At 54.5% G+C, this 23,161-nt stretch overlaps 1 protein-coding gene across 1 annotated transcript in view; it reads left to right on the forward strand.

Moving 5' to 3' along the window:
* The window catches only part of EEFSEC (eukaryotic elongation factor, selenocysteine-tRNA specific), a 209,729-nt gene that overhangs the window by 183,193 nt on the left and 3,375 nt on the right, over nt 1-23,161 (forward strand). The window contains exon 6 of the mRNA XM_049766522.1: nt 993-1,149. Within this exon, the coding sequence (XP_049622479.1) occupies nt 993-1,149 (157 nt within the window). The remainder of the gene's footprint in view (nt 1-992; nt 1,150-23,161) is intronic.

The raw sequence follows: 23,161 nt of genomic DNA on the forward strand, positions 1-23,161 counted from the left end.
GGGGCATCCCCGGGACCTCAGCCAAGGGCGGAGCAGCTCTGATGAAAATCCCACCCGCATGGTACTATACCCACCTTATCCCCGGTCCAGAGAGCACTGTGGCCTGGAGAATAAGAGAAAGCCCTCCTTGCCCCCCCGTATCCCCCACAGCTGTAGCCATACCCCACATTCCAGACGGAAGCTCTGACTGCTTTTCAGAGAACCTTGGGTTGAGGACGAGTGTGCATATCTCTCTCCTTGTTCTTCCCCCTGCACCTTCCTGGCATAGCCCTGTCTTACGAGGAATGCCTGCAGGGGCTCTGAATCAGCCTGTCCCCCAGGGGGGTCCCTGTATTACTGAATGCCTTGGGAAATCACACATCATGTCCCAAACTCAATCCCATGGAGAAAGTTCTAGAGGACCGTAGCTCCCTGTGAAATCAGGGCTGTGCAGGGCCCACTCCTTCATGCACACAAGTGTCCTTCCTCTCAGCCTCCCTCCTCTTCACAGAGGTCTGCTCTGAGGAAACGGAGGAACCTAGTCAGAAGAGACCTGGCTGGGGGTTCCATGTCGGGGGGTGTGGGAGGGGGGTCCAGGGCTGCAGAGAGAGGGGCAGAAAGACTTCTTAGAGCCTTCTGGTGGGAAGGGCCAGTGGAGAGCAGGGTGGGTTTTAGAGCGCTGTGCTGTAGCGCAACCCTGGGGTCTTTCGTTGGTAGCTGGCCCAGTGCCACACCACGCATAGAGTGGGTAGCTGGTGGCCCAGCACCCCACACTTTGTGAGTTCTGTGCCACCTTCACAAAAATGCCCCCCTCCCTCCTTGTTGCCCAAGGACTGAGCATGTGCATTAGATCTGTGCACACACCCATGTGGCCTGCCGACAGCGAGGGACCCATGCACATATAGATACATGCATGTATACATTGGCTCTGTGACTGCAGCAGGGTATTGGGGGCTGTGAGGCCCCCTGAGCTTGGCATTGACCCTTCTCTCTCTGACGGGGTCTGGTACCAGGTGATCGACGACTACAATGTCATTGGGCGCTCGCTGTTCAAGAAGGAGACCAACATCCAGCTCTTCGTGGGGCTCAGGGTGCGCCTGTCATCAGGAGAGCTGGGCACCATCGACAGCGCCTTCGGCCAGAGCGGCAAGTTCAAGATCCACATCCCCGGTGAGTGGGCGCCCTGCTGCCTGTACTGGGATATTGAGGGGCGGGGTTGCAGGTTCTCAGTGCTGTACCAAATAGTCTGGGCCTCTGGTTGCCCTCTAGGGGAAGGGGGTCAGGGTCAGTTCTGAGCCAGCGTTAAGGTCTTCGTCTGAGTCTTGGAAGTCAAGCCTGGGAGTTACTCACTGGGGTTCCTTCCTGACATCCTGCTTGGCCCTACAGTAGAGAAATGGATCTCCACCCAGAAATCCAAAGCAGTGGGGCTGGAGCGGTGGCGCAGTGGTAGGGCGTTTGCCTTTCACGCAGCTGATCCAGCATTGACCTTGGTTTGATCCCCAGCATCCCATATGATTCCCCAAGCCAGGAGCCATTTCTGAGCACAGAGCCAGGAGTAACTCAAGCATCACCAGCTGTGGCCCCAAAACAAAAATATAAATAGAAATCCAAAGCAGGGACAGTGGATGAGGGTCATGGGGCAGTGGTGAGGGGGACCTTTCTGAAGAGACACTTTTTTTTTTTTTTTTTTCTTTTCTTTTTTTTTTTTTGGTTTTTGGGCCACACCCGGCAGTGCTCAGGGGTTACTCCTGGCTGTCTGCTCAGAAATAGCTCTTGGCAGGCACGGGGGACCCTATGGGACACCGGGATTCGAATCAACCACCTTTGGTCCTGGATTGGCTGCTTGCAAGGCAAACGCCGCTGTGCTATCTCTCCGGGCCCAGATGCTGGTATCTCCTATACTATTGCTACCTCCTATACTATTGCTCTAGCTCCCTTATTTATTTATTTGTTTGTTTGTTTGTTTGTTTGTTTTTGGGCCACACCCGGCGGTGCTCAGGGGTTACTCCTGGCTGTCTGCTCAGAAATAACTCCTGGCAGGCACGGGGGACCATATGGGACACCGGGATTCGAACCAACCACCTTAGGTCCTGGATCGGCTGCTTGCAAGGCAAACGCTGCTGTGCTATCTCTCTGGGCCCTGAGGAGACACTCTTGAGAGCACTAGAGATGACAGGAAGAGCCACTAAGGGAGAGGCTACAGGATCTGGGCTCTGGGAGTGTTGTTTAAATATTGATTAATATTATAAATTTAAGTATTAATTAATAAATATTAATTAATGAGTCCTAGTGTTGGTAAGGGAGATGGTGAGGACTTTCTTGGCTCGGCCCGGCAACTGCATCCCCTATGGCTGACAGGTCTGTAGGTTGCAAGGTGATGGCAGAGAATTTCACAGAGCAATCCGATGAAGTTTCAGGAGAAATCCAGCTTTATGACCAGGCCCTGATCGCCATGTGCCACAGGGTTTCTAAGCTAAGCAGCCTCTTCCTTGCATCCTTCCTCATCTTGCATCCTCGATGCATCTTGCTCTTTCAGCTGCTCCCCGTGCTTTCTTGCTGCCTTTCTCTTCTCTAACTCTCCTTCTTATCCCCTCTCTTCCCCCAAGCAGACTGCTCTACCCACCCATTCCAGGTGTGGGCAGTTCTGATCATTCAAGTGGGATAAATAAGAAGTTGGGGGAGGAGATACCCACACAGGAGCAGGTTTGCAGCCTGTCATTTGGCCAAACCTGGGGTCAAGGAACAAGGACATATGGGGCAGGATGCTGGAGACTTCTCTATGTAGTGCCTAGCCACAGGGGAAGGCCAGGGGCCATTTGTGTGTAAGAGAATCCAGTACTGGAGTCAGGGCTGTTTTGAGGATTCAGTGATGCAGTACCCCATCCTTGACCAGGTGTTGTGGCCCCAGGGCCATACAGAGCTCAGGTGAGGCTCCACATAGGAGTTGGGGAAGCCACTGTGGGTTGGACACAGGCTTCTGGAGTCACGGTAGCAGGTGATGTCCTGCCCACAGCCACCACCAGAGATGACACCAGTTCCTGAGTCTTTGAGGGCTCTGTCCTCCCAGACCCACAACAGACAGGGCCTGAACCCCCATCGGCCCCACTCACACCTTTCACTAGCTGACAGGGAGGAACTGAGCTTGTCACAGAGAATGGTGGCTCTGGGTATGCAAGTGACCTGCCATTACAGTTTCTGGGACTGACCCCAGCTTCCAGTTTCATCATGCCTCAGCCAAACTTCACTCCCAGGTCCTGCTCTCAGCTCCAGGGCCAGAGTTGAGTCCTGAACTGTGGAGGTGCTCTTGGGACGAAGGGGCACTTACTCTGGAGGTGGCGGGAAACTTCCCTGGATGTGACAAGGTGGGCAGTGCTTCCTGGTGGTTCACACGACTATGCCCATCCTTCAGATCGCCGTTGTTTGCTGGGGACAGGCTCAGAAGTGGGGTGTTTCCAGGTCAGGCCAGGTAAAAGCAGAGGTGGTTGAGGGGCTCTGGGGTGGGCGGGCATGAAGACGGCCTGACAGACGCTTTCTTCAGCTTGAGTTCACATTCCTCCCAAGGGTCAGCGCTGCCTGTTTAATGGGGGTGTTTCCTGTTTGTGCAACGGCTTCAGCTTCAACGTAACGGGGCAGATGCCTCCCCCGTTACATGACTCTTGGCCTCTCTGAAGGAGTCACCCATAACCGAGACTCTGGTGCCAGGTAGAGGAGCCCAAGCTGGGAACTCCATGTTAGAAGGGCTGGGATCTGACATTGGACCGCATTGAGGGAGCCCTGGCTAGTGGTAGATGACTATGGACTCATGCAGACATGAGTACCTGCAGAGCACCAGGGAGGCAGGTACACAAACCCATCCCTACAGCCTGACCAGTGGCTGTGTGGACAGGTGGGTGGACAGGGGTCAGTGAGTGCCCAGGGGTCAGGGAGAGCCACCGTTGAGTCCAGACTCAAAATCCCTGTGGGAAGGTGCCCCCAGGTCTACTGGGAACTGAGTTTGTACATAAGATGTTCTGACACTGAAACCGACACAGGGAAAGGCTGCAGAGCCCAGAGCTATGGCCGATGTAGCCCTAAATCACCCTCAGAACCCTAGAGAGAATGGGCCTCCCCTGGAGGCCCTGATGCGAACCAGCCTAGAAAATGAACATGACCATAGGCTAGATCAGTAGCATTGGGCCCGGAGAGATAGCACAGCGGCATTTGCCTTGCAAGCAGCCGATCCAGGACCAAAGGTGGTTGGTTCGAATCCTGGTGTCCCATATGGTCCCCCGTGCCTGCCAGGAGCTATTTCTGAGCAGACAGCCGGGAGTAACCCCTGAGCACTGCCGGGTGTGGCCCAAAAAAAACAAAAAAACAAAACAAAAAAACAGTAGCATGGCAAGGAGTTTCCCTTGCATGCAGCCAATGCAGGTTCTATCCCCATCACCCCCTTATGGTCCACGAACCCACTAGGAGCTATCGCTGTGTGCAGAGCCAGGAGTAACCCCTGAGCACCATTGGCTCAAGACCAAACCAAAGCAAACCAACAAAAGAAACGAGTGTGACTGGTCTGTGGGATTCTGTCACCAGAGAACAGCCCTGCCAGGACCAAATTGACTTTTACTGAAAGTGGCTGGCAGGACCAGCATCTGAGTACACTGGCTATTTCCTGCTCAGGCTGACCTGTGTTTGTGGCCCGGACAATAGAAGCCGTGGCTCCACCAGGCCTGACTGGATTCAAGGATGGGGTCCTGCCCCATTTCCTACCAACCCTCTGTGATAGGTCTCATCAAAGAGTGAGTCTTCTTTTTTTTTTTTTTTCTTTGGGCCACACCCGTTAGATGCTCAGGGGTTACTCCTGGCTACCGCTCAGAAATTGCCCCTGGCTTGGGGGGACCATATGGGACACCGGGGGATCGAACCGTGGTCCTTTCCTTGGCTAGTGCTTGCAAGGCAGACACCTTACCTCCAGCACCACCTTGCCGGCCCAATGAGTGAGTTTTCTAAAGAAGCTGGGAGACCACGATGTCCCATTTGCTCTGAGCTGAGCCCTCCTCAGTGCCACAAAAGTCACCACTTTCGGGTGTGCCCCCACCTCCATGAGGGTATTCACAGGGAACCTTAGCATGATTGTCACATCTCGGGGAGCATTTAACTCAACCTACACTCTCTGGGCTCAGCCTTGTACCAGGGCAGGGTGGGTGCTGCTGCTTCTGGTTAAGTAAGTGTAGCTATAGGACCCGGACACTGCTGCACTAAGGGAAGAGGCATCCAAGCACTGAGGGAAGAGTCCATGCGACACTGAGGGAGGAGTCTCATGGGATATGAGACCTCGTGGCTTCCAGTGCTGCTACTCAAGATCAAGGGCCTCTCGGTGGATGGTGACATCCACGATTAGAAAGTTCCAGGCACAGACGAAGATGAAGGCCTGCCCCACATTTCTCAGTCCTGTCCCCCAGCTCTCAGGCCTTTTCCTGCCAAGTGGAGCTCAGGGCTGAGCCTGAGCTTGTGCCCTGGGACTGATCCCAAGGTTCCTTCCTGCCCCTTCCCCACAGAGGGAGAAGCTGCTGCCCCCAAGAGGCCCACAGAGTCCCCTTCTCTCCTTTTGTGTCTGTCTATTCATCTGTAACTTATCTTCTCCTCCAACAAGGCCCTCTCTCCCATCTAGAACTGAGTAGAAAACTTCCCAGGGGACACCAGCAGGGCGGAGGACCATGCAAAGTAAGGCTCTCACTGGTGGTATCCTCACAGCTGAGGGGACAGGGGAAGAAACCACTCGGACAGAGGCTGCTGGACTGGCCTTGATGCAGAGGTCCCAGGTAGTGAAGAGGAGAAGTGCCAGACTCTTAGTGCCCGCTTCCCGCTATTCCACTGGCCTATGTAAGACCTGTCTTACCACCTCTGGTTTGTGGGCTTAAAGGAGCAATTTGGGAGCTAACTTTGCTCATTGGAACAACAATGGAACTTTGTTCTAGCAAGCAACATCTTTTATCTGGGAGATGAGGAATTCTCTCCAGCTTCATGGAGGTCGCAGGGATCCACTTCCTGATACATTCAGCCCAGCTAGATGTTCCTGACATTTTGAGCTGCTCAGACCGGGACTGCAGTGCTTCTCGGCTGGGCATTGCTGTAGCCACCAGGCCACTTCCAGTGGTGCTCAGGGAACCATGGGGTGCCCAGGATGGAAGTCAGGATCTTGAACCAGCTCCTTTCCCCCAAACAATGTTGCACGAATCAACCACAGTAGAGCTCTGGGGTCCTCATGGTCAGCTTTTGGCTCCCTGAGCATCTGTCTATGTCTAGATGGGGCTTCTCTGTCTGTTTCTGCTGACACTGGACTGGGGATTTGTCGGGGAGGATGGTCCAGTGCACTATGATGCTGAACAGGGCTACAGTGCACTGTGGATGCTTTGCATGCATGTTCTTAGATTCATGTATGTATGTATACACATGTCGGTGTGTGTTTGTGCTTGCCATGTGTAGACACGCACACATATGTACCACATATAAACACCTCCTGTGTACATTCACTCCTCCCATGTAGACACAAGCACAGATATTCACTTGTACCACATGTACTCTGCATACACTCACATAACTGCATGCCATGAGACACATGTAGATACTGTATGTATAGGCACGTAGGCAGTCACCACATACAGACACATGTATGCAAGCACATTCTGCACAGCTTCAGGGAAAGGGGCAGTGCTGATCTGCTAGGGTGTTATTGGGTGCTAGGGGGGCATGGAGAAGGCGGGATCTGCAGCCCCTCCCTGCAAACACAGTGTCTTTACTGCCTAAGACCAAGTAGAGCAGAACCACTTTGGGAATATCTCTCTTGGGTTCAGAAGAGCTAAAACTGGGGCCGGAGAGATAGCATGGAGCTAAGACATTTGCCCTTCACACAGAAGGTCATCGGTTCGAATCCCAGCATCCCACATGGTCTCCCACGCCTGCCAGGAGCAATTTCTGAGCGTGAAGCCAGGAGTAACCACTGAGCACTGCTGGGTGTGACCCAAAAACCAAAAAAAAAAAAAAGAAAAAGAAAAGAAAAAGAAAAGAAGAGCTAAAACTTTTCCATTTGGGCAGCATTTCTGGTTTGGGATAAATAATGTACCTGTCCCTCTGGCTTTCTCCTGCCTCCTTGACTGTCAACAAGAGCATTACCTGCCTGCCTGCATGTCTGCTTGTTTGTATGCCTGTGTCCCTTTGTATGCATGCCTACATGTGCCTGCTGTGGCAGTGTGCCTGTGTGTGCTGCGTGCATTCCAAGCCAGGAAACTGCACATTAACAGGACCATGTAGCACCAACCAGAGCCTCAGCAGAGCTGGTCCTTAGCTAGAAGGTGCTGGTGGAAAGTGGCCGGCTGATGGGGCAGGTGGGCTGCCTGTCCCTCTTAGGGGCGTCGACTGGGCTCCCAGATATTCACACCAGCAGCTCTATTCGTGTTCCACTTCCAGCTCAGTATTCAACCAAGCTGAATTCAGTCTTCAGCCAGGCTCCCATGAGACACTGCCATGGTGCCTCCACAAAGGGACACGGCAGTGACAGCAATGATCCTGGTCCCATGTCACCCTTACCAGTACTCTGAGCTTTCATGGCTCAGTGAGTGCCTCATTCTGCCCCCTTTGCACTGCACCTTTGCATCACCCTTTGTTCACCTGTCTACCTGGGTATGGGACCCAGCACAGATTTTGGCTTTGGTTTGGTTTTTGGGCCACACGGGTGACACTCAGGGGTTACTCCTGGCTTTGAGCTCAGAAATTGCTCCTGGCTTGGGGGACCATATGGGACGCCAGGGGATCAAACCGCAGTCTATCCTACATTAGCATATGCAAGGCAGATAGATGCTTTACCACTTGCACCACCATTCCAGCCCCCCAGCATAGATTCTGGAGGTTCCAGTGCTGACCCAAGTCAGGGCTGGTTTAGGACATCTCCATACCTACAGAGGCATGTTTGCTCATTTTTTTTCCACGATGCCCCTTCCCCTCTGTTGTAGGATCCAAACACCTTCTTTCTGGGCATTCCTCCAAAGTGCTGGGGTCCTGGGCCCATCCCTAGAGCAGCAGAAGCTGCAGGCTCAGACTCCTGCTGATATCCCAGGTATCTCTGCCCCCTCCTGCCTCTCCCCCCAAAGAACCTGGGCTGTGGCCAAGCAGAGTGGCCATAAATGAAGTGCCCTGGGGGGATTAGAGGGGACTGCCATAGGAGGGCCCTCCCTGCCCTCAGAAGCCATCTCCCTGCCCTGGTACCCAGCCGCTCCTGTGATCTCAGCCTTTCTTCCCAGCAGGAAACTTTTCGAGACTGAGGGTCTCAGTGGCCTGGCCCCAGGGCCCCATGCAAGAAGGAACCCAGCAAACTCTTGCAAGCTCTATCCATGGCCTGGAAAGGACCTGGTAGTAGTTGTAGATGCACCTCCCTCCCCCTGCCCCAACCCCACTTCTTTGCTCCTGGCCACACAGCCTGCCAGACAGCAGAAGAGTGTGGCTATGGGATGAGTGGCATCTCGGGCTCTGGCCTCAGTCACCTGGAGGTGGACTGTCCCCCTCCCCCCAGTACCCCATATATACATGAGACTGTGTGGGCAGATCCGAGCACTGCGGAGACTGCAGTTCTGCTCTGAAGCACCCAGGTTGCTTCTTCTGCCCCTTACTGAGTCATAAAGTTGGAGGCCAGCCCCGCCCTGGGACTCAATCTTTAGTAGACCCAGTATGGCATGGACAGAGTGGGCCTGAGGGCAACCACAAGTTAAGGGGTGCTCCTTGAAGCTTGTAGGAGAAGCGACCCAAGCTAGACTCAAGCTCGGACATGGTCCCCTGTGGGCAGGCCATACTGGGTCCAGTCCCAAACGTCCCACCAGCGGAAAGCAGAGAGCTAGTGTGAGGCCAGATGTAGATGTGGGGAAAGCAGGGGCTTACCCCAGGCTCTGAGGATCCACAGAGACAGTTTGCACATAGGTGTTGGAGGAGGAAGATGGGGCTGGGATGGTGGCAGGCCACCCACAGGGTTTCTGGGAGCATTCAGCAGGCTCAGGGTGCTGAGGCAGGCTGGCCCGACGTGGACAACTTCTCCAAGGACCAGCTGTCGCCAAACAGCTCGGTCCAACTCAGCCCACAGCCAACCCCTGGGCCACCAGCCATGGTGGGCATCGGCTGGGATCCATCCCACACAGCAGGCCTGCCAGTCCTGCAGACTGGAAAACAGCTCGGTTGGGAGAACAGAGTTGAACAGAGGCGAGAGGTGAAAGTTGAGGTTTCAGAAAATCCCTATAAAAATGAAAACAAACCATCCGTCTTTCTCACTGGCGTCTCCCCCTGACGGTGGCCTTTGCGGGGCTTGCCCCGATGTCTGTGGGGAGCACGGTGCTGAAACCTAATCCAGCAGCTTGCTTGCTGTGCAGACTTGTCCCCCCAACACCGATCGGCCCAGCTCCCAAGGAGAGACAAAGGGACACCCCTCACAGACACCACCTCGAATGGACCAGCACCTTCCGCAGAGCAGTGAGCTTTGGGGGGGTGGGGGGAGTGAGGGAGCTGGTCTTTTTCCTCTCTGGCCATTGAAGCTTTTCAAAGCAATTGTAAAAATTATATGAACCCCATCGAAGAACTGTTACAACAATGTTTATACCCCGGGTTTGAAACAAAGACAGTGATATTATAAATAATTGTAGATGATGAAGATAGGGAAGAAAAAATAACATCATTAAAAGACTTTTACAAGACGGGCCATTCACAGAGATGGATGGAGTAACACAATATGTTAAAAATATCTGCAATTAGCACAAACACCGCGCAGGGGATGGAAAACATCTGCCAGGGTCTCTCCCTCAGTCTGGTCCTGGGTACCGCTGCAGGGTACTGCCAGGGACTGGGGGTGGGGGAGGCCCAGGAAGACAAGAGAGGCTGGCAGCGAATGGAGCCTGCTTGCTAGGAGGCCCATGACCAGAAGGGAAACTGAGGACCCAGGCAGGGTTTTTGGTGGTCTCCGAGCTTATTATGGGATCCCCTTTCTCCATGATCCCACTTGAGGCATGACCCAGCTGCTGTCCACAGCACACACCAACTCTCACTGTTCCGTTCAAGGTAGCCTTTGAGTGATCCCATAGTTTCTAGTACTTCTCAGACCTTATTGTGTATGTGGACAGATGGAGAGAAGGGGTGGCCAAAGTTCTAGTGGGCACCAAAGGCTGATCTGACCAGTCACTGGCCCCGCCATGCTCACTAAGATGGGTTCTCCCCATGGGACCAGAAAACAAAGATCCCAACACTGATGGACTCTGGCCCAAACTGTGATCTTGGGCTCTCTCTCTCTCTCTCTCTCTCTCTCTCTCTCTCTCTCTCTCTCTCTCTCTCTCTCTCTCTCTCTCTCTCTCTCTCTCTCTCTCTCTCTCTCTCTCTCTCTCTCTCTCTCTCTCTCTCTCTCTCTCTCTCTCACACACACACACACCTCCTCTCCTTTTAACCACTCTGCTCCTCTCCGAAAGAGAAATAACTGGGTTTGAACCTGAAACTATGCAGCTACATGAAGCATCTGGGCCAACCTGAACCCAGCGTATACAGACAGACCTGAGCAAGCTGTCTTAGGTGACGCTCAGTCTTCCCGCTCCGGGCTTTACAAAGTAGCAGACCACAGAGTGAGAGTTTAGAGAACTAATGTGCCTGGTTTGTATGCAGGGGGCCCAGGCACAGTTCCCTAAGCACCATCAGAAGCAAACACTGACCTGGCTGGAGCTTTGAACACTGCTAGGTGCAACTCCATCCCCCACCCCAAAAACAACAGTAAAATAAAACCTCACAAAGTTATGGCCAAAACAGACGCATCTTTCCCCACCTCCACGAAGGTGGTTACACACCTGGTCTTGCTCAGCCACCCAGGTGTGTGGAGATGTGGGTCCCTTCCATGGCATGGCAGCCACAGTATTGGTCTCTTGGCCTGTGCCTGGCAATTCTCAATGTGAAGGTACCACCGTGCCCTGCAGGCTCTGCTGACCTCTTCGGCACCCGGGGTGTGGGGTGTATTCTCTGAGTCCATCCCCATCACTCCCCACAGCCTCCCTTTTGCCTGGCCTCAGTCCGTCTCACTTCCTGCCTCTGGAAGAAGCCCTTGTGGGGTTCAGAGCCACATGGATCCCATGCTTGAGCACAGTAGGAAACTCAAAGCTGAAGTTGGGGGGCAGAGGAAACAATAACAAGTCAGACCCAGCTTTACCCCATCTTGTTTCCACATCCCACTGTCACTGGGAAGCAGGTGTCAGCCAGGCACCTGAGATCAGGGACCTTAGCTCCTGGAAGGGAGTTTGTGGCCTAGGGTGACTGCGACTGTGGCCATACTGTCGCCTGCTGGCAGGTGGGCCGGGCCTCAGGGAAGTAGGGACTCCCCCAACCAGGGCAGCTTTCTGTAGGACAACGTTGCCATCCTCTTGGCCATCATCCTGTCAGTGAGGGCACTTGGGGGAGTCCCCCAGGTCTGGAGTGACTTGTCCCTGGACCCCACCTTTGTTCATGCTGTGGACCCAGGCAAGAGAAGTAGCCCACAAGCCTACCATCCTGGGGCTGGGGGATCCCAAGAGCTTGGGAGGAGACAGCATTGCCTGGATGATGTGGTCCATCCAGGATTCACTAGAGTAGCAAGAGGAATAGTTTGGAAGATCTGTGCCAAGGCTTTGGTGAGGGATGAGGAGACCATGGGCCTGGAACCACCTTCGTCCACACCAGGAACAGAACAGTAGCTAGAGGCCCAGCATGCATCCAAGACACCCTCAAGGCTGATATTCCTCTCTAAGTGAGACTCTGGGCCCCCCTCTTGAATGAGCATAGGTACCTCCAGCCACCAGTGTTCCAGGAGAGCCTCTGGACTGCAGAAGTGATACCCAGGGGCATCCAAAGGCTCCTAAGCTCCTGAACCTCCTTCAGGGAGGTCCTGGAAAAATGGAGTGCTGCCCTAGTACCAACATCGAGACAATGGGGAATCGCCAGTTATGCATAGACCCCTGTGGGGCAGAGGAGGAGCCAAGGGGCTGATAGCAAACTCTAGGGGGTATGAAGTGTGGAATGCAAGGTGGGTGCTGCATTAACCCTGGGGGTGGCCTCATGCACCCCAAGACTGTGGTGCTACCAGTGGCCAACCCATACAGGTGCTTCTGCAGGGCCAGTGTGTGCAGGTGTGTTCTCAGAGTGTGTGTACACACCTATGTGTGACCTTGTGTGTGGGCGTGTGCATGCGGGCCTGTGTGTGACAGTGTGCATGGGTGGGTATGGCCGTGTATGCATACGAACGTGTGTGTGTGTGTGTGTGTGTGTGTGTGTGTGTGCTATTTCTTCACGGGCGGGAGGTGAGTGCGAGGCCAGCTTCCTGACAGGGCAGTTGTAAAACTTTCATAAAACTTTTATTGGACTTGCCACCCTTCCAGATAAATATTTTTCGATTTTATGGGCTTGTTTTAAGGCCCCAAGCTTAATCGTGGCTTTGTAGCTGCCTTTTAAAAAAAAAATTAAATATTGTTTTGGCAAGAGGGAGTCCCCGCCCCGCCCCCACCCGTGACAGCCTGCACTCCGGGCTCATAAATTCCTGCCCCTCTCAACTCTTGCCCTCTCCCCCCCACTCCCCCAGCTGCAGGACAAACCTGAGCAGAGGCAGAGCGGACGTCCTGTCCCCCCACTCCTGGTGCCCCACTGCCTGGCCGGGGGAAATCGGATCCAGCATGTATGTCTACAAAAGACTAGGATGACCCCCCCCCCTTCCCGCTCTTGGGACCGCCACCTGACAGGGCAGAATGAGAAGTGCCTGGCCCCCACCCAGCCCCCCTACTTTTCCACCAGCTTCCTGTGCCCCCCACTTGCCACCCATTCCTTTGAGGCATCAGACAATGGTACCCCCAAGATCAGCATCAGTTGCTCCCACATCTCTGTGGCTTTGTACTTCTGAGCACTCTGGGAATTTCCTCCCCCCACAGCAAGGCTCAGCTCTCTCAGTAGAGAGAGCCCATGGGTTTGCATCATGGGGGCTCACAGCATTGTGACAACAGAGTTCCTAGCTGTCCACAGTCCACAGCTATCACAGGGTCTCTGGGGACCTAGCTGCCATGAACTGCCTGTTTGCATTTGAGCCTGAGGAGGAGCAGGGCAGAAGGAGACCCCTACTCAGGGCAGAGCCAGGCTCTTCATCCAGACACTTATCAGACCATGAGGAAGCCCAGCGCTGCCGTTCCTGAATGTCCCAGCAATATGATATGACCTGGGCCAGGCAGCTAGGAGAAAATTCCAGCAAGCACCTCAGCAGGAGTTCTGACTAGTGTGGGGGGAATCTTGCCCTCTATGAATGCATTCCAGGCTCCTTCCACCGCATGCAGCCTGGCACACACAGACCTGCCTCTAGGAGATGAACCTCACACTCCCAATTTTACTTATGCATTTGTTTTGGGACCACACTCGATGGTGTTCAGGACTTACTCCTGGCTCTGCTCTCAGGCTCTGGGGATCTTATGGGATGCTGAGGATCGAAATCAGGTGTGTGGTATGCAAGGCAAGGACCCTTCCTCCTTTGCTATTGTTCCAATCCCTCTGACTTGAAATCTCACACATGGCCTGCTTTGGCCAGCTGTGGAGCCAGTTGAGGGGAGTCTGCAGGGTACCTCTCACATGGAGCCCAAAGAACTCTGCCCTGTGCCAGCCCCTGCGGAGTTCAACTGCCATGCCCTATTTTCTCATGCACTCCGACCATGTCTAGTCCCTTCCACCATGGCCAGTCACCAAGCTCAGGGAGCACAGTGGTTGTAGTGGGTCCCAGCAGGGCTCCAAGATTGGCACTGAGCTTAGCATCCCAACACCCAACACATCTCAACACTGCAGCTGGACAAATGTAAGTCTGGGGCCTGGGCACATGTGCCATTGGGTCAGCCTGAAGACAGGCCTGGGTAGTGATGTCCAGGAAGATCTTGCTGAATGTCAACTTCCTCCTTAAAGGGTGGCCCAGAGGATGGGGCAGGGGGTGGGATGGGTGCACCCCATACAGACAGCCCCAATGAATCTTCCCAGTGACCACAGGCTGAGTTTCCTCTCACCTCAGTATGCCTGGTTCTCTCCTTCTGTCAACGAATCACCTGGGGATAGCTTGGCACAGTGTCGGATTCCCCTAGAGGCACAAACCGATCAGCTAGTGCTCATGAGGGGGTGCTTGCTTACAGTGTGTCCACTTAAAGACGGACTTCAGAGGATAAGGGCACTGATCCCACTGATTTCACTGGAAAGGGAGAATCCACCAGGTCCATCTGGAGGGCTCTGTGTAGAGGGAACCGGAGAAGGACTGGAATGCCTGGGGGTCAAGGCATCCTGGTGGGTGAAGAGGAGCTTTAAAGGGCTGGCGAGAGCAAAATCATCAGAGGTGGGCTGGCCAGGGCCCACTTTCCAGCTCTTATGAATGAAAAGTGGGCGTTCTCTGGCTCTGCCCCCAAGCCCAGCTCAGCCCTGCCTCCTGGCCTCTGTTATGCTCACATCGGCCACTCCTCACCATGGTGCCCAGCCATGAGACCATACTTCGGGCCACAAACTAGAGACCCTCCCTGTACCCCTCTTTCTCTTGTGCATCTTTCTCCACTGCTGTCTGAGATCAGGTGCCCACACTGGACTGCTTCCAGGTTCTGAGGCAGAGCCTCTCCTCCACCTCTCCCCTTCTGCCTTCCTGACCCCCTTTCTGCTTTTCTGCCGCCACCTTTGCCTAGCATCTTCCTGAGAGTATCAGAGAGCTGGGCCTAGGATCTAATCCTTGCTCTGCTGCCCTTTGGGGAGGGGATGCTGCAACCTTACTCTCACAGCCCTGAGTGGAGTAGCAGTAGATGCAGGGATAGGAGGCCCCATGTTACCTTATGGCCCTAAAAAGCCCCCACCTCAGCCTATGAGTTTGCAAGGGCAGTTGAGAATTTGCATATGCTATGGGGAGTATATGCAGCTGAGACCCAGAGTCATTCACCCACAGATGACCGACAGATGGTGGGAAGGTCCTGGTTCCACCTTGAGGCTCCCTCCCAGAAGTTCCCCTCACTGTCCAGAATCCCCTAGAAAATGCACTTTGCTGGGGGAGGGGGTACACAGCAGCCCATGGACACTTCAGGATCCTCCCATTTGCCAGCCAGAGCTGCTCCCACCAGCCATTTGGGGCCAGAATCCTATTCCTGTTTGTTTGATTGTTTGTTTGTTTTTGGGCCACACCCGGCAGTGCTCAGGGATTACTCCTGGCTCTGTGCTCAGAAATTGCTCCTGGCAGGCATGGGGGACCATATGGGATGCCGGAATTCGAACCGCTGTCCGTCCTGGATCAGCTGCATGCAAGGCAAACACCCTACCGCTATGCTATCTCTCCGGCCCTCCAGGATCCTTTTCTTCCTCAGGGACTGAAATTCCCTGAGCCCCTCCAGGCTAGTACTGCCCCATCACACCGGAAACAGGGTGGCTGGGACAAGGCCACCAGCGACATGCCACGCCAGCACGGGCGGGAGGGTTTTTGGTTTCCATTCGACACAGCGATTTCACGGAGCTGCCCAGCAGGGTACGTGGCGAACTGACCTCAGCGGGAGGTGGGGCCCCTGCCCTGCTGATGTGGCTGCAGTGTCTACAGTGGACAAGGCACATCCTAGGGCCCCGCAGGCCAGACATGGTCCTGCTGACAGCTCCCCAGAACCAGAGCAGACCTGCAGGGTGACTAGGGCAGGAGCATCACAGTGTCATTGAAGACACCATGGGCCAGGCCAGCAGCACAGATCCACAAGGACCCTGCCAGACATTCCTCAGAGCTATCTTGTCCCCATCATACTTGAGTGTGTGCTGGGCATTTCTCCAGACCACACCTTTGTTCTTCATGGACCCATGCCCCTAGATGGGGTGGAGCCTCTGTCCAGTTGGTTGTGGGGAGAATGAAGATGTCCCTGGGCAGGCCAGCATGGTGTGGCCACACTGGCTCAATTCTTTTCCCATCAGCCCTGCCTTTTTTCAGGCAGCCAAAGAGCAGGTGGGCTCTGACCTGTGGCACATGACTCTGAGAAGCAGGACTGGGAATGTGGTGGGCACCGCACTGTGGGGGAACCCCAGCAGCTCTGTTTTGGCCCCATAGAGTCACACCATGCTGCCGACTTCCTGCTCCTAACACAGAGGTTTTGTTCTGGGGGAAAGGAGCAGCTTGGAAGAATTTATGTCAAGTCACAAAGCCCCCCATCTCCCCGGAAATGTTGCTTCACAAAGAGGCCGCCCACTTCTCTGATACTCAGGGAGTGGCTACCACTTGGGTAATGCATTATTACCTGCCTCCCCCGGTTGCCCTCTTAGAACCAAGAGGTCCTGTCCTGCCATGTGTCTTTCAGGTTACAAACACACACACACACACACACACACACACACACACACTTTTCTCTAGCTTACCTCACACTGGTTCCTTTAGCTTTCCCGCTACTCCCCACAATTGATCGCTCTGCCCCAGGTCTTCTCGGTCTGCCTCACCTGCACCCCACTGCCCCCATATGTCTCTCTTCCTCATCTCACAGTCTTCCCTGGTCACCCTGTGCCTAGCACCAACAGTCTTACCTAAGGGAGATGACATATGTCTCCCTTCCCAGGGCACTGTCAGACCACAGTGGGGTCTGCACCTGGCACCCAGCAAGAGCTTGGACACGAAAATGACACTTCTGCACCTCTTCTGAGCCACCCAGAGTGGCTGCTGGGCCCTCTCTGCTCCCCATAGGCAGAAAAGGAACCTCCCAAGTACCTTCCCCGTTTTTCCTGGAGGCGGAAGCTTGCCTCCCCCACTCCCCCAGTCTGTCCTCTGGGGCCCCTTCTGGGCTTGGCCTAGTGACAGTAAGGAGACCCCAGCTTGGGGGAGGATGTGGCCAAGATAATTGGTGTCATGGGAAACAGGGCATGCAAGCAGTCAGTAATGGGGACATTCTTGGTGAAGAATGTCCTGGTTCGGTCCTTAGGGCTGTGCACAGAGACCGAGTGAGCACTTGCAAATGCGCATTCTATGCACACTCGCCAGCTTTCAGTGTACCGCATTTGGGGGCTCAGGGCTCCCAGCACATCCCGAAACTGGCTTCCGCCCCCAGCTTGTGCACTTGCTCTGGTTCAGTGCTTATCTCTGCGTTTGTCCGAGCCATAGCAGACAGTGGCTCCAGTGACTATGCCCAGCCGCACCAGAGAGCCCGTGGGTGGGAGCCAGCAATGGGCGTGTGGCATCGGGGAGAACTGGGTGGGTGTCCAGAAGGAAAAGTGGGGGCAGCTGTGGCTACCTCCCGGCTCTGTCTGAAGGGCTGCGCAGGGCCAAGCATGGGCAGTGCCAGGAGCGACTGGCGCCTGCCTCTCCCTCCAGGCCCAACACCATGGCCATCGGGCTGCCCCATCAGCCACTCTGACCCTGTCCTGTCAGCTGGGTGCTTCCGGGGGCCACGGCGTCTGTGCAGGGAGCTGGCAGGTGGTGCGGAAGGTTCAGGAGCCGCCACCTGGTCAGACCCTGGCACCCACATCCTGGTCAGTTCCTGCCCTTCAGTTGACCTCCTCTGGGAGCAGAGCTTTGTCCCTGTCTGTCACAGCTGAGGGGCTCCTGGGTGCCCTTCCTGCCTTCAGGCCCTGTGGAGGAAGCTACCCTTCCATCCTACAGGCAGTGGGAGGGGCTCATAGGAAGGCAAGAGCAAAAAGGTGGTGGCAGCTGTCCATATCAGGGCCCTGCACTCCATCACCACTTCTGCCTGGCTGGTGCATGGTGGCATAAAAACAGTGAGGCACCTGGACCTGCTGTCAGGGACCTCCAAGGGCTGCAGGCAGACAGGGATGCTGTCTCCAGCCCCTGGGTAAAACCCCAGTCTGCTGTACTGATAGGGTACCTGCCCTACTGACGACACGCCGAGGGACAGTTTCACGTGCTTATGCATGTACATGCCTGTTCAGTCACATGCTTATGTGTGTACTATCTGCACACATACATGTCTGTGCGCCTACACACCTGTCCACATGCACAGCCAGTGCACACGACATAGGCACAGTCTGCACATCACATAGGCTCCTCACATGTCTGCACACTTAAACTTGGGACCAGAGACCCCCAAGAGGAAAGAAAGGCCTATCCTGCGGGGTTCTTCTGAGTGGCCAAGCCCAGAGCCCACTTGGTCTCTCAGAGAGGACAAGTACAGGACAGTGACCAGAGCTGGGGGCTGTTCCAAAGATAGCTGAAAGCACCACACAAGCTAGTGGTCTCAGCAGAGGGGGACCGGGTCAACACTTTGACAGTGTGCATCCCTGGACACCCCCCCCCACCTGCCCTCATCCCCACCTGCAGGAACAGCTCCTCAAGGCAAGCAGAGTTGTGGGTGTTGTCTCCCAGGGTTCCTCTCACTACCTCTGGAGGAGCTGAATTTATTTATTTATTTATTTATTTATTTATTTATTTATTTATTTGGTTTTGGGGTCACACCCAGCAGTGCTCAGTGATGACTGCTGGCTCTACGCTCAGAAATCGCTCCTGGCAGGCTTGGGGGACCATATGGGATGCCGGGATCCGAAACACTGTCCTTCTGCACGCAAGGCAAACACCTTACCTCCATGCTATCTCTCCAGCCCCAGGAGGAGCTGAATTTTAATACACTAAACACTCCCCCCCACCAAATGTGTACACTCTTTAACAGCAGTTAATCTTCAATTAAAATACCTAGAGCAGAAACTAAGATAACTGGTTAAAAAGGTAGCGCTTATTGACAATAAAAGTCTTCTTCATATTGCTTTTCTTTAAAAAAAAAAAACCCACATATTAAAAATGTCATTTTTCTGACTTGGGAGAAAAAACCTCCTCCTGAATAATGAAGGCGAACAAAGGCCCAGGGAGCACTCATTTCTCGGGGCCCATCTGCGGCACCCTGATTACTGTATCAGCCCCGTTTCCAGGCGTAAGAGGAGCCTGGGCCCCCACTGCAGGGAAGGGCGGGCGGTGGGCTCGAGGCCCCCATCCATGCTCTAGATGTGGCAGCTCACACCCCCCCCCCTTACCTGCAGGGCTGCGGTGGAATACAGGTGTGTGTGTGTGTGTGTGTGTGTGTGTGTGTGTGTGTGTCTGTGTCTGTGTCTGTGTCTGTGTCTGTGTCTGTGTGTCTGTGTGTACCTGGAGCTGTCTTCATGGCAGGATACAGTTGTGTGTATGTATGTGTGTGGTGTGGGGGGGGGGGGAACCAGAGCTGTCTCCACCCCACCCAACATCACCCCCAAAGTTTGCAGAGTTGTGAGTACAACATCCCGCAGTTAGGCTCTAACTCTTGCCCAGAGCTCATCAGAGCTCTGCCCAGGGTCACATGGCGCCCTGCAGAGAGTGTCCCTGAAGTCACTTTATACTCACTGGGCATCCTGTTCCTTTGCCCCCACTCTTTGCCCTTTACCAAGCCCGCCACCAGCATACGGGCAGCCTACAGGCTGGTGGGAGCTCTCTTAGGAGGCACCCCTAGGCTGAAGAAACACACAGGGCACAAGAGTGAATCTGAGCACTGCACAGGGGTATGGGTGGATCCATAAAGAGATGAATCTTGTGCCAGGGTGAGGATAGATCTTGTACAGGGGTGAGGGGGGATCTGTGCAGGTCTTAAGGGGAAAGTCCTGTGTGAAGATTCGAGTGGATCTTGTGTTGGGGTAAGGGAGGATCCTCCCTGTGCCATGAATAAGGAGTGGATCCTTTGCCAGGGTAAGAGTAGATTTGTGTGCTAAGTTGAGCCACAGGATAGCTCCTGTGATAGAGGAGGGTGAATCCTGGAATGAGGGTAGGTCCTTAGCCAGGATAAGGGGATGGATCATGTTTAAAAGTGACAGGTGTGGGACCAGAGCGGTGGCACTAGAGGTAAGGCCTAGGACAGACTGCGGTTCCATCCCCCGGCATCCCTTATGGTCCTCCCAAGCCAGGCACGATTTCTAAATGCATAGCCAGGAGTAACCCCTGAGCATCAACAAAAATGGCCCAAAATAAAAAATAACAACAACAACAACAAAAAAAAGTGAGAGGTGTGGGCTAGAGTGATAGCACAGCAATAGGGCGTTGGCCTTGCACATGGTCAACCTCGGACGGACCCAGGTTCTATCCCCGGCATCCCAAATGGTCCCTCAAGCCTGCCAGGGGTGATTTCTGAGCTCAGAGTCAGAAATAACTTCTGAACACCACTGGGTGTGCCCCCCACAAATAAAAATGAGAGATGGATCCTGTGAAGGAATGAGCATGAAGAAGCTTGGCATCTCCAAGAGACAGTTGATGAAGAGCTAACTTTTTTTCGTTTGTTTTTTTTTTGGGGGGGGGGTCACACCCGTTTGATGCTCAGGGGTTACTCCTGGCTAAGCGCTCAGAAATTGCCCCTGGCTTGGGCGGACCATATGGGATGCAGGGGGGGGCGGAATCAAACCTTACTCCTTCCTTGGCTAGCGCTTGCAAGGCAGGCACCTTACCTTTAGTGCCACCTCGCCGGCCCCAAGAGCTAACTTTTTAAAACATTTTATTGAAGCCATTTTACAAAGTCTTTCATAGATGGGTTTCAGACAGACAGACTATATCAGGACCAATTCCTCCACCAGTGTCCACCTCCCTCTCTCAGTAAGAGAAGCTTTATTTTTATTTATTTGTTTGTTTTTCTTGGTTTTGGGGTCACACCCAGCAACGTTCAGGGGTTACTTCTGGCTCTACGCTTAGAAATCACTCCTGACAGGCTCGGGGGACCATATGGGATGCCAGAATTCGAACCACTAACCTTCTGCATGCAAGGCAAATAAATGCCCTACCTCCATGCTATCTCTTCGACCCAGAAAAGCTTTTTTTTTTTTTGGTTTTTGGGCCACAGCAGGCAGTGCTCAGGGGTTACTCCTGGCTGTCTGTTCAGAAATAGCTCCTGGCAGGCACGGGGGACCATATGGGTCCTGGATCGGCTGCTTGCAAGGCAAACACCGCTGTGCTATCTCTCCAGCCCCAAGAAGCTTATTTTTAAAGGACTTTGACAACTGCCCAAGAAGTAGTTCATTTGCTCAGCTGAGAAACTTGAGTTTCTGTTCTAGAAGGATTTCTTTTCAATAGACCCAAAGAGAAATTGCCACATAGAACCCTGGGGTTTCTGGGTACCCTGGCTGAGATCCTGGCTGCACACACCCCAGGAATGACACTGGGGAGGAGCTACCAGGCTGCCTGAATGGGCACCTCAGAACTCCCTACTACTGCCTTTGGAGCAAGAACCCCCAGTGGAGAACCCCACCTGCCCAGAGTCAATGTGAGGGGTGTCAGGGGCTGAGGGAGGGTGTGGGGTGTTTGAACCCCACAATTTCTCGTGGGGTCCCACAGCTGCTCCCTCTGACTCAGGGCATCTCCTGCCTGTTTGCAAAGGAGCTTTGTTTTCAGCCTTTCCCCACATGATGTGGGGGTTCCTCCACCCGCACCCCCTCACCGAGCCTTTGCTGCATCCTAATTCTTCCTTAGGAGCTACTTCGCAAAGGGTGTTTTCTGTTTTTGAAGAATTCATCCTTACTGCTAAGAAGCTTAATAGAAATTAAAGGAGGAATTAGGCGACGTTCAGACATCAAAATGGGGGTACGGGCGCAGTCGCCTCCAACTTCCCCACCCCCCCACCCCCCCATCAAAGAGTCCGCACGGCACGTGGACCAGGCGCTCCGGAGCCTCCGAGAAGGCGGTTTTGTCGTCGCCTTCCTCTGCAGCCTTTGTTGCAGAGACAGTGGAGAACAGGCTTGATAAAAACTTAAGCACCTTATCAGCCTCGAGCCAATTGTCTCTGTTTCTGAGGGATCCCCAGCAGGAAGCAGGGGGACCAGGCAACCCTTCTGACCCTGCCCTGCCCCAGTCTCCTGTTCCCAAGGAGGACCTGGGTGCGATGGGGGAGTTTCTGGGGAGCTGTTCTCCTAAGGGTCTCAGGTACCAGACCCCAGCAGGAAGGAGCCAACCTGCTGACTGGTGTCCAGGTACCCTCTGTCTCACTGCCTGCCGCCAAGCGCTCACCCTGCAGAAAAGCAAACACCACCACCACCACCCCAAGCTCCAAGAGTTCACATGAGGCTCTGAGCTCCTCTGCTGTCCCCTCAAATCTCTGGCTAGTAATCCCCATGTCCCTGGGACCAAAGCAAGTGCCCCCCACTATCCCCTCAGGTCCAGGGTGAGTGCCCCCCACTGTCCCATAGGACCTGGGCGAATGATCCCTGCTGTCCCCTCAAGGGCTTTGGTGGCGAGTGCCCTCCACTGCTCCTCAGGATCTGGGCAAGTGTTTCCCACTTTGTCCTCAGAACCCGGGTGAGCTCTCCCGCCCCCCTGCTGTACCCTGCAGACCTGACTCCTGAGGGCTGTGGGAAAGTGCATGCAGTGTGGGGGTTCCGGGCTTCAGGCAGGCCAGGCTATGTCAGGGGTCATGCATGGCTGGTCTAACTGAGTCTCCTGCACTCCCCCCCATACCCCCCAAACCTTTCCTTGCCCTCAGCAGTGCAACAGTTCCAACCACAAGTCAGAGCAGGGCCCAGCGGGCATCTCCCTGCCCTCTAACCTTTGGGACCCAGCTGCTGACCCTGTGGGTGCCAAGACACCACTGGAGGTGAGGCATGTAGCTCCTTGGCCACCACCAGGATGATACTGACACCCCCCCCCCATGGGACCCTCAGACTTGCCTCATATTCTCTTAGACCTTGTCATTTTGACTCTCTCCAAAGCCTCTTATGCCTGGATGCGAGAACACGGGCCAAGCTGATACTGCCGAGAGCCCCCTAGGCCACAAGGGGGCCAGTGACCCCAAGCTGCTTCCAGGGTTCCGTTCCCACTGGGGGGGGGTGGAAGCCACACATCAGGCTGGAGGGCCCCCCTTCCCATCAGGTCCCCAACATGAAAGCAGCGCCAGCAATCGGAGGCAATTTGCAGCCTTTGATGGCCACGTCCGGCGGCACCGGGCCCGGGCTTGGGAAACGTGCCGGCCGCATTCTTCCCTGATGATCCAGCCAGTGTGCCTTTGTATGGGGCCAGCACCCAGTGAGAAAGGCCAGTCTGGCCCTGGGAGAGTGTCCCCACCGAGAGTCCGGGAGGGCCTGACCCACTTGGGCCTGGGTGCCAAGAACTGTGAGGTTTGGGGAGAAGGAGTTTAGGGCTGGTTTTGCAGTGCCTAGGGGAATGATACCAACACCCCAACCCTGTGGCCCTTTACATGTTATCATCCCGGTG

The sequence above is a fragment of the Suncus etruscus genome, chromosome 20 (genome assembly GCF_024139225.1).
Source record: "Suncus etruscus isolate mSunEtr1 chromosome 20, mSunEtr1.pri.cur, whole genome shotgun sequence".
Lineage (NCBI taxonomy): Eukaryota > Metazoa > Chordata > Mammalia > Eulipotyphla > Soricidae > Suncus > Suncus etruscus.